The following is a 12188-nucleotide window of genomic DNA, read 5'->3' as shown; positions in this document are numbered from 1 at the left end:
CAGGAGAGTACACGATAGAGTACACGATAGAGTACACGATAAAATTGACGATATCGTGAACTTTATATCGTGAACTTTTCACGATAAAATTCACGATATCGTCAATTTCATCGTGAAAAGTTCACGATAAAGTTCACGATATCGTCAATTTCGTGAATTTCTTCGTGAAAAATATGCGATAAAATTGACGATATCGTGAATTTTATCGCATATTTTTCACGATTTAGTCTATTCGCGATGTCCCTTCAGGGCCACCATACATGGAACTACTAACATACAAAACTAAATAATTTTTGATGATTGGTACACTTTAACGCTTTATTTTGATTTTGTTTTCTTTTCATTGTTCTATTCCTACAGGCAACCTTCCCACTGCAGTTGGCTGGTATCAAACATTTGGTTTCCAAGTTGTAGGAAATGCCTTTTTCTCCGTGGACAGCTTCTTCTTTATGAGGTAATAGAAACTGGGGGGTGTTTCACAAAGATTCTACGTCAAAATTAACTCAAAGTTGGACTTTAAAATTATGGAGAGCCAGTTGTAGCGTTATAATTAAATATATTCAAAAGCAAAAATTGAAGCATTTTAGACCTTTCATAAATTCCACATCAAGAACATGAAATCTCCCATGAAAATAGAAAATATGAATGATTTGTATCAACATTTTTGCCTTTTAAATAACTTTTACAATATATTTTCAAAGATGCTTACGGCTTTCCATAATTGTTAAGTCCATCTTAATAGAGATAAGTTCAACTTAGGATCTTTGTGAAACACCCCCCTGTTCACAACCTGAAATGCACTAGTTTGGTTGTGTAGCAAATGGTAGTGCCACAAAAAGATATCAAATTGTAGTATGATTAACTGATGTATATGAGATGTAAATGTAAAGGTCATGCAAAGGTCATATGATGTCAAAGGTTATACAATATACTAATTTACTGTACATAGCTAGATGCAAGCTCCAGACAATAGATGCTTCCTCTGTTATTGGATGTTTTCTGTAAACATGCAGGTTTTATGCAGTATACCGGTGCATTCACGTTTATGTTCACACACTGCATGATGTCATCAAAGTATTTCTGATATTCTTAGCGCTTCATAGCTTGATACGTATATTATGGGAGGGGTGTTTCACATAGCTCCAACTATTTTCTGAGTTAAATGACGGTCTCGCATGTTATTGATCCATCTTCCAAATGTTCCTAGCTTTCCATAGAGGTATGGTTTGTCACATTTCCAATTTCAACATATAGTCACTTTAAATGAATTTACTCTTGACCTTTGACCTCCACAGTGGTCTTCTGCTGACCTATATCACGTTGAAGAAGATGGCCAAGACGAGCGGGAAGATCCCGTGGGCGTGGTTCTATTTCCATAGATACTGGCGGTAAGTCTCGTGAATGGAGACAGTGAACTATGGTAGTGTCTGTATGTTACAGATCTATTTGATAAAGACGTATCTTAAACCTTCTTCATATTTGGGGAAGGAGAGGAGAAAATCCGGATGAAGTCTGGCCGGTCCGGACCCTAAAGCTAATTCTAATGCTATCAGCATCTCTCTTTCCGCACCAAATGCTGACTTCTCGATCCGCTTTGAGACTGCAATTGAATTGGTATATTGGACAAGAAGTGGATTCTTCATAATATGAACGCTATCTGCACTACCGGTACTCAATGTTAATGGAAATATCTCTTCATAGACTTGCTTGAAGTTTTCAGTCAAAGTAGCGGGACAAAATCAGTCAAGTCTGGGATATTTAGGCATGCTTTATGCGCAACGACGGAATCAAATGCGCAGAGCAGATGTGATGCATTCTCGTTATTGGAAATACAAAGGGTAACATGATTTTTGGCGCGGAACAAGTGATTAGCTATCGATTCGGGCTAAGTCCAAACTCAATTCTCTTCAGCAGTGAATACGAAAACGTTAATAGTCAGTTTCTATGTGGAAAATCTAAGTAGGTGATGCTCCAGCAATAATTGCCCCAGGCTCTCGTTTTTATCGAAGATTACAAAAAATAGGTCACACTTCAATTTTGGGGGTAGCTTTAGAGTTTCGATATTGGGTTTTGGTGTAGTGTGCAGTGCAGTGTTGAAGTTAAGTATGCTGTAAGTGTTCAGTATTGACCAGTACAGGATTTTGCATTTTGGGGGCCACTAAATTTCGCTAATCAAATCATGATTCTTGTCTCGATTTTCTCCACAATTAAACAGTCTGACACCGGCCATTCTGATCACGACGCTCATCTGGATGTACATCAAGCCATGGGTGGGTGACGGCCCCCTCTGGAGGTCGTTCCAGAACACCGACAGCTGCATCAAGTATTGGTGGACCAACATCCTTTACATCAACAACTTCTATCCACAGAGCTTCATGCATGAGGTATACAGCCATCCATCTTTATTATTTTGTATTAACCCTTGGCATCTATGAATTTGATTGGTGATCATTGTGATTGAATTATGATTAAAAAAAACATTCACTTGACAGTTCATTTATAAAAATTGTCCCAAAAATGTGCTCGCTCAGAAAGAGTTACCATTAGATTGTATGTACCTATCGTTCCGTTCTGGCAGTGAAACCAAATAGGATTGAAAATTTAGAGTCGAGTGATTCATGTGCTTGACTTCAAATGACTTTTCGATGCAGGAATTTTGTTTTAAAGGACTGGTTGTGTTGGCTTAGTGGTCTAGCAACAGCTAATGTAAATTTGCATCTATTATATGTTGTTATGTAAGGCAAGCCATAATGTTTGTCCTACCTAGCAACGGCTTATGTTATTCACATTCTTACAATTTAGATGACGCTTGTTAGTACATACATGTCCAGGGCCCCATTTCACAAATTTATAAGCTAGTGAAATCCTAGCTTCTGGATGGCTATCAGCAGATTTGTCACTGATTTTTTGTCATTTGTCATTGAAAAAAGGCCTTGTGAAACGGGTCCCAGGAGGTAATGCGTATAGTCCTGGAAACAATTTAAAGATAAAGTTGAGTTCTGGTCATGCAATTGCATTGTGGAAGAAAAGGTGTGGAATCAATCAGAAAGGGTTGATCATACAGTGCATCCCAGAAAAAACGAAACCAAGAATTATCGATGTTTTATCATAACTTAGTCACATTTATAATTAATAAATGACACATATTTTGAAAGCTTAGATCCTCCTCCTACATTTGATGCAACTCGTATAATCCACATTTCATGCATGAGTGATTAAAATGAATTTGAAGAGAGGAAAACAAAAAGTCATTTGGCGGATTGGTGTAAGTATTGGTGTGTACTGCAAGGTTCTGGTATCATCAAAATGAAAAAACTTTGGCCCTTTCTTGGTAAATGAAGTTTCCATCACTGTACACAGAAGGATGTATTTGGGACTTCACAAACATGTAGCATAAAAATCTGTCCTGATTTGTGTGCTGTTACATGCCATATTTAGAATATTAAGGCATTTGAAGAGCCATGCTTTTCAGGGAACATGTTTTATCTGGTGTTCTTCCACACTTGCATAATAACAATGATAACGCTCACAAATTATTGTTCACCTCTCCCCAGAACTCAACTATTTCTTTAAGCTCATGTAATCTATTTTTTCCCCAATGCAGTGTATAGGATGGGTATGGTACCTTGCAAACGACATGCAATTCTTCATTATCAGTCCCTTCATCCTGGTTCCTCTCTACTTGTGAGTATTCATTTTAACTCTCTTTAAAAATATTTATTATTTTGCTTTAAAATAAATTTATACATACCCAATTAACTGCCGGGCCTGTATACTCTTCTCAGGTTAGCCTATTTTGATCTCTCTTTATGTGCCATATCCGGAGACATTGGTGACCATCATCATGGAGTGCCACAACTCTCTGTCCCATATTCTATGAAGTAATTCATTCTCCCGTGATCAATTCAACTTTCAGAAATCCCACTCCTTAAGCTACTCATCCATCTTCTATCCCTACTCCTCCTCCCCTTGATTCTTCCAGTTTGTGCAAGATGTTTTTAATAGTTATTTTAATTCATGCCCAAAATGACCCCAAATAATTCCCATTGATTCTGATACTTTAAGAAACAGCCCAAAAATACAAACCCTATGGACAAAGGCATGATGCTCTTTGCCTAAAATGAAATATTTGACAACCCTGAGAGACACCATTAGTCACAAAACTGCAAATATGTCAAGGGTCGTGATATGTCAAAACAAAATGTCATATATACAGTGAAACATGTTTTAGTGACCTCTTGCATTGAAAAACCACCTGCCTATTTCATAGACTTTTCATTGTTTTGTTTCCCTTTCAAATACTTTCAAATTCAAATGATTTTATTTCTCATGCAAAACATATTATTATTATTATTATTATTATTATTATTATTATTATTATTGAAACCTGCACTAGGGCAAACCACCTGTCTATTTCATAGACTTCTTGTTTTGTTTCCCTTTCAAATACTTTATTATTGAAACCTGCACTAAACCCAACCTGCCAATAAAGACTAGCATGTCTGATGTTTATCTCTTTCAGTCTCCCATGGCTAGGCCTCTCCCTAATTGGAGTTCTTCTCGCGGGCAGCTTTGCCGTCACCGGTGCCCTGGTAGGAATAAACAAACTCGGGGCAAATGGAATGTAAGTATAACCATTTTTTTCTTCGATGTATCAAAACAATCAATGTATAAATCCACACGGTGTGGAGATTAAAGATATTCTTGAGTTTTTATCCAGAATTTGTTGCTTCTCAGGTATTCACACGATAACGGATGGTTTTAAAGATCAGTGAAAGTGTTTTGATTGCTTCATGACTGACACATACCTGCCAACCACCCCCATTTAGGCGGAGTTTCTCCGCATTTTTCATACCAACTCCGAATTCCGAGTGCATACCTCAAAACTCCGATTTTTTTAATTTTATTTTATTTTTTTTTTTTTTTTATTTTTATTTTTTTTTTTAAATAATTTTTTTAAAATTAATATTTTGTGTGTGCGTCCGCCATTTTCAATGGCAAAATGTCCATTCTGTCCTGTAAAGTATCCTACAAGCATCTCACATCAGCAATTTGGGGATGTTTATTCATACCTGCGTATAGCCCACGTGTATTTATATTACATGTGCAGTTGATACGCCGTGCATAAACACTGTATACATTGGCGTGTTTTCTTCAATGCTTGTGCGATGACTGCGATCGTGGAAGCTTGTTATTTACCGGACTTCCTCAGATTTATTTTGGATTACTACTACTGTATATATACCTTTGCAAAATAGGGCTCCTAACTGAGGTGGGTAGTGAAACATGTAGTTTTGTGAGTGTTCACATTTCAAAAATTGTTTATGTGTGGGGCGTAAAGGTTGAAGGAAAAGGCCCATTTGCACCATTAAAATGGAGAGAAAAAAAATAGACCCTAAAGTCCTGTGTAGCCCCCCCCCCCCCCCCCCAAAAAAAAATCTACGGGCTACTACCCCAATCCTTCGGTGGTTCGCGACCTCGTAGTCCATCCAGAAAAATTTACTCCTAATTTCTCTTGTCTCAGGTTGGCAGGTATGCTGACAGGTCTTGTATGATTTATCACCCAAAGACTACAAAAGGCCTGCACCAACATGTGGGAGAGCATTGCTCTCTTGAACCCAATCCTCTCTGATCTTTAATAGCGGCTTTGTATTCATGATGATGGGAATTGTGTTGTTGTTGTTGTTGTTGTCACTGCGTCATATCAGAACGAGACTTTAGTGAATAGTCTGAAAGATAGGAATATTAAAATATAAATATTTTCAAACTAATTCCTCTCTCTCTTTCTCTCTCTCTCTTTATATCTCTTTCTGTTCTCTTTCTCTCCATCTATCTCTTTCTCTTTCTCTATCTCCCTCTCTCTCTCTTTCTCCCTCTCTTTCCCTCTCTTTTGCTCTCTCTTTCTCTCACTCTCTCTCTTTATCTCTCTTTCTCTTTCTCTCTCTCTTTTTCTTTCTCTTTATATTTCTCTTTCCCTTTCCCTCTCTCCCTCTCTTTCTCTCTCTATCTCCTTCTCTTTCTCTCTCTTTCTCTCTCTCTCTCCTCTCTTTCTCCCCCCCCCCCTCTCTTGCTCTCTGGTTCTCTCTCTATCTATCTCTCTCTCTCCCTCTCTATCTATCTCTCTCTCTCTCTCTCTTTCTCTCTCTATCTCACTCTCTCCCTCCAGAGCAATACCGGGTGTGGAAGCCACCGGAGCGGACTTCAGCTCGGTGATCTACGGCAAGCCTTACTGTCGGATCCCACCATACCTCGTAGGAATGATTCTGGGTTATCTCATGTATAAACAAGGGGACAGGAGGATTCGTCTTAATCCTGTAAGTACTTGGGCAGGGCTAAGGCAGTCTGTCATTTTGCGTGTCATCATCATCATTGCTTTTAATAAAGGTATAGACCAGTTTTGGAAATGCCCCCCTCTCAAAAAATGAAATGGAAGCTCTTATTACCAATCATGTGAAAGAATATGTTTTGACTACTACGTGATGATACAAATTTTGCCGGGAAACCGGACCAGATAGATATTGTGCACGTGTCGCGTAGTCCCATATGTATCTTTCTGTGTGCAGTGCTTGTAACTTTACCAAGACTGGGCCAAATTTCTTATCATTTTGATGATTCCAGAACCTTGCAGTACACACCAATACCTATATACTAGATGATCAACCTTTTCTGATCGATTCCACAACGTTTCTTTCACAATGCAATCGAATGACCAGAACTGGTCTTTACCTTTAATATCATTACAGCGAACCTAATAATAAAGTCAACAAGTCTCGTTCATCATCCAATTGTGACATTAGCCTGCGTGCATTGCATATGCACTAATGAACTCCCAAACATGAATTGTTTGTATATTAATGCCCTCCGAAGCAATATATTTATTTCTATATTGTCTTTATTTGTTTTTGCTTCTCTCCAGGCCTTAGTATCACTGGGTTGGACTGTAGCGACGGTGATCGGTATGTCGTGTGTCTATGGGCTTCTTGGAGCGTACAAAGGTGATCTGACCCTGGCAGGGTCGATCCTCTATGAGATGCTGAGTCGTTTCGCATGGGCGGTCTCCCTTTCCTGGCTCGTGTTTGCCTGCAGAGAGGGTTACGGAGGTAAGCAAACTTTCCCCAGTTTTTCTATTTTAGGGGTATAGGGGGAAGATTCTGAGGACAAGCTATATATCGTCCTAAAATTAACAAGTATCCTCTAATAAGGAATAATGGCATGTTAAAGTACAGCTGCATTTTGAAAAAAATGATTGTTCATGGAAGAAATAGTATACCATGATGATGATTATGGACCTCAAAGTGACCCAGTATCAGTATAACAAGTAAAGCATGCATTCATATTTCACTGTCAAAATGCCTGAAATAGATATATACTGTATGATTACCCGTATCAGACATCTGAGCTGGTCATTTACAAAACCGTATTGCCCTAGTTTTCACTAGCAATGGGAACGGGGGGGTATATTCTTTGTATTTTCCTTGGTCTCCTTGCTCATATAGACTTTGTGTGTAGAGATGAGTGAAAATATACCTTTGTATTTTCCACGGTCTCGCATCCGGGCATATTGTATTGACCGCGCCGTATTTTGTCATTTTCATTGCGCATCTATTATGCGTACGAGAACCTGCACACTTTGCGCGCACTCTATTGTGACGTAATAATCACACCAAATGCACACTGTTTGCAGTGTATCAAACATATTCGTCAAGCACTGGATGCACAGTGCTGATTTGACAAAGTTTGTTCAGTTCTTTGAGATTGTCATGGTGGATTTCTGTATTTGCTCTAGATGTCTGATTTGGAAAACAATAAAAATATTGACTGGCTTTACTTTCGGGGGATATCAGAAATATTGACCGCGCTAAGACCATATTGCCCTCGTCTTTCGACTCGGGGCAATATGATCTGAGCTTGGTCAATATTTCTGATATACCCCTCAAGGCCAGTCAATATTATATAAATATTGAATGGCTCTGAGTGGGATACAAAGGTAAATATGTATATCACACAAGCTAACTAGCTCGTTTCATGAATCATCATGAAAAGGAATAAAATAGTCTAAGCTATTGGATAAGCCCTTGTGTCCCACAATGGAATACTGTTCAATTTTATAATTATTATTATCATTCATTGTTTGAAACTTAGGTGCTGCATGTACATTATCACCATCACATTAGCCTATAATCTAGGCGGAGTGCCGAGCTTTTTTCTTTGCTGCTAGACTAACCTTAAGCAGAACGTCTGATACGGCGAGACTACGAACCGTGAGCCGCGAAGCGGCTGACCTCCTATAATCACTGGTCTAGCTAATCAATATTCATATATATTCAAAATGGCGGATCTATGAATCATTCAACAGCCCTACCAAAATCACAGCACAAGGGGATTGCTTGGTATATTGCACTCTTTCGAAACCAGTAGGTAATGCAACAAAAATATCCCTGCCGGCTTCAATAACGCTACGAATAGCGGATTCCTGCAGTTCTCTGAATTTTCCATTAGGAATGCCTAGTTTGTTGGCCGCATATGATAAACTTTCTCGCAGAAGATCGTCTTCGCATTAACTACCCGCCATCTTGGATGAAGAAAATGACGTAATGTCACGTGATTTATAATATGCATATGCATAGACTCTTCTCCATACGTGTTTCTGATTGGTTGAGTTCATTTCGTATTCATGAGGTTTTTTCGTACGAAAAACTGCCACGGATTCATGGTCGATAATAAAAAAACAACGACTAAAGCTAGACCAGAGATTATAGGCGGTCAGCCGCTTCGCGACTCACGGTTCGTAGTCTCGCCGTATCAGACGTTCTGCTTAAGGTTAGTCTAGCAGCAAAGAAAAAAGCTCGGCACTCCGCCTAGATTATAGGCTACCATCACATCTGCATGTTTATGTATTATCTTGGACATTAAGTTCAGTGTAAAATAGTTTATCGTGTCTTTACTCCCCCCCCCCCCCCCCCCACAATTTGTTATTTTTATTTTTAAATTGCAAGGGCTGTCCACATGTACATCTATTGTCTAAGCTTTAATAGCAAACCATGAGATGCAATGACTGAACACTGCACAGTTGTGCGGTTACTTCCCACAAACCATAAGATATAAAAAATAGAATCACATGGTCATCATGGTCATTTTATGCAAAGCATAGTGTAAAAAGGATTTTTGATTGGCTCAAAATCCTTTATTCAAATTATAATTATGTACATTGATATTATGTTGTTATTTCTTGTCAATTTTGTTTGACAATCTAGGCTGGGTTGATGATATCCTATCTTGGAGTTTCTGGCTGCCTCTGAGTAGAGTGACGTACTCCGCCTATCTTCTCCATCCGATCATCATCTATATATTCTTAGGAAACGTCAAGAATACCCAGATGGCATCCCTGTGGCTTCAAGTAAGTATTCTACTTCATTCTTCTTTCCCAAGTTTCTCCTCTTCCTCCTCCTGGGCCCCGTTGCATAAAACTTACCATTGATGGTAACTTTGTCATCAATGGTAACTACCATGGTAACAGGGCTCAACAGCCAATCAAAATCAAGGTTTCCATGGTAGTTACCATTGATGGCAAAGTTACCATTGATGGTAAGTTTCTCCTCTTTCTCCTCCTGATGAAGCAAATCTACTATACCAAGAAAGAGCAGCGCACTGGCATTTTGTGACCTGAATTCACTGTTTCCGTTTGGGGATACTTTCTTTCTGTCTTCTCATCGTATGCATATTCATTTTCCCTGAATAGCTGTCAAAGAAGAAATAACGTTTTTTAATTGTTTAATTCCACCTTCAGCTTTAGTGAATCAAGCCCATCCAATACAATCATTTCATTTTTATCATAAATTTTTATTAGTAGAATATTCTAAATGTGGCTTCAAAAAAGCCTTGTTTGTCATATATTATATCTATATTTAATTTCAGTCTCCATGATGATTTTCTTAACTTTTTGAAGCATTTTTATATATTAATTTTGATCACTCTTCAAATTGGCCATTTTGATGTCACAACTTTTATTTGCTAGTTACCAATCTATGGCCTTTTGAAGTCAGGGAGTAATCTTGCAAAATATATAAACAGTTCTTTATACTTTTTACCTTCATACATAAATTTAATCAAATTATGTTATGTGAAAAACGATGAAGCATACATTGATTTTTTATGTTGGTTGATGACTTAATAATAAATTCAAATTCAAATCCAAATTCAATATTTTACCATATGTTTACGTTTCTTTCATCTTGTCAATTCCTTCCCAAATTCCTCTCTGATCTATCTCTTCTGCAGCCTACCTACTTTGTGGGATACTTTGTGATGTCCTACGGAGCGGCGGTCGTCATGGCTCTCTTCATTGAGTTCCCATTTGCCAACCTAGAGAAATTATTTGTCCCAGCCAGACGGGGCTAGGATGTTGTTGCCAATTTGTCTATTCAAATCTATATTTTTTACAAATTTTTAATGTTTTTAATTGAGATATTGCTAGTATATAAGCCCACATGCCAAAGTGCAACAGAGGTATGTTTATTTTTTAATTCAAATAGTGACTATGATTATTTGAGTAATAATGATATTGTTATCCTATTTTGACTGATAAATGCACTGCTACACAATTTAAGATCTTCTAATACATAGACACTTTTGTAATTGTGTGTTCAGGTTTGTTTCGATTTGCCACAATAAACAACAGAGTATTATTGTTGTGTGTGAGTATTAAATGAATAGCTAGCAAGAATGAAAAAAAGTAGCTGTACGCAATAATGGTCCTACACGTATTCACATGGATGTGTGTTAAAGCCACATATATGCAGTAATCAGTGCCCCCCCCCCCTTTTTGTTCTATTTGTTCTTCAGTTTTTTTAAAGAGGATACTACCAGATCTCCTTCACCTTTCATGTGCATGATAATAAGCCAGCTCATAGATACAATCTGCGCATGGGCAAATGGAGGTCATTTATACCAAAAGTTAAAAAACCCATCTAGAAGAAAACTGGATTTGTGCTCATGAAAGTTATGCAATCATTATTCATTTATTCACCAATGGCACATTATCTAATACACAGGTGGAAGTATTCTTCTCAAGAGGGCAAACTAAAGGTATTCATGAAGTGCGTCCATCACTTATGCTGTCATAAACCATATTAGAGCATGTGATATTATTCTTTTTATTTGAGTCAGTTTCCATCTATATTTAGTATTGTATCGTCACAAATGTACTTATTTTTATCTGGTATTTTATATATGCCATGTATATATCATGTTTCAAAATTAATTAATTCTGTTATTACAATTATTAATAAAAATTCAATTGAGGGCAAATTCAGTAGTCTTATATATCACCATTTGAAATGTGCAAAATTTGAAATCACATATTGTATAATTTGAAATTCTGAATGTGATGATAATAATAACAATAGCAACAATAATAATGCGCACATATCCAACCCAAGGGATGCTCAAGGCACATTAATAAATTTGGAAATTATTACCCCAGCTTTAGCCGTGCTGCCATTATGGCGCTCTAGCATATCAAGGAATTAATTCCTGCCAGGTACCCATTAAACTCACCTGGGTCGAGTGTGGCAAATGTAAATCAATGTCTCGTCGAAGGACATTAGTGCCGTGGCGGGACTCGAACCACGGACCTTGTGATCCGCAGTCCAGTGACATATCCACTCGACTGGGGATGTACGATAGGATATTGATATTGCCCTGGAGATAATTTTGTTAAACTATTTCCAATATTCAATATATTCAAGTATTTAGAAAAGATAATAAATTTGATTGTGTGATCAGGAAGATTTATAGCAATAAGCTGAACCTCTACAAGGATATCGTCTGCTGAGAGCCAGAAGGGTGTTAACTCGTGTCATTTTACACACAATTAATGCCCTTCTGATTCTCGACAAAATGACTTAATGTTATATTTTGAATTATGTGTGCATACATGTATGTAACCTTTGATTTTAGAAAGAATTTGTATGACGTTTTAAACTTGTATGACATCATTTTCAACTTGTATTCTTCACACTACTCGGATGTCATGATATTCCATTATAATTATGGTGTTGGTTTCAGGAATGGCATTTTGGTATGTATCAGGTTGTGTCATTATACAACTGAATTGTGTGTGTGGGTGTTATTTAGGTTTTAAAAGACGTGTATCAATCAGATAGGACTATTTACATCTGATGACCAAC

General features: G+C 37.6%; 1 protein-coding gene across 1 annotated transcript in view; it reads left to right on the top strand.

The window, feature by feature from the left end:
• Nucleotides 1–10955, top strand: part of LOC100889196 (nose resistant to fluoxetine protein 6) — a 33337-nt gene extending 22382 nt beyond the window's left edge. Inside the window, exons 8-16 of the mRNA XM_030975633.1 lie at nucleotides 361–454; nucleotides 1296–1388; nucleotides 2216–2384; nucleotides 3605–3684; nucleotides 4523–4624; nucleotides 6167–6314; nucleotides 6917–7100; nucleotides 9255–9397; nucleotides 10279–10955. Coding sequence (XP_030831493.1) covers nucleotides 361–454; nucleotides 1296–1388; nucleotides 2216–2384; nucleotides 3605–3684; nucleotides 4523–4624; nucleotides 6167–6314; nucleotides 6917–7100; nucleotides 9255–9397; nucleotides 10279–10398 — 1133 coding nt within the window. The 3' untranslated portion in view covers nucleotides 10399–10955. The remainder of the gene's footprint in view (nucleotides 1–360; nucleotides 455–1295; nucleotides 1389–2215; nucleotides 2385–3604; nucleotides 3685–4522; nucleotides 4625–6166; nucleotides 6315–6916; nucleotides 7101–9254; nucleotides 9398–10278) is intronic.
• Nucleotides 10956–12188: the final 1233 nt, after the last annotated feature.

The sequence above is a fragment of the Strongylocentrotus purpuratus genome, unplaced genomic scaffold (genome assembly GCF_000002235.5).
Source record: "Strongylocentrotus purpuratus isolate Spur 01 unplaced genomic scaffold, Spur_5.0 spur5_scaffold_8, whole genome shotgun sequence".
NCBI lineage: Eukaryota > Metazoa > Echinodermata > Echinoidea > Camarodonta > Strongylocentrotidae > Strongylocentrotus > Strongylocentrotus purpuratus.
The sequence above is the reverse complement of the archived record's forward strand: the minus strand, read 5'-3'. Positions and strand labels throughout refer to the sequence as shown.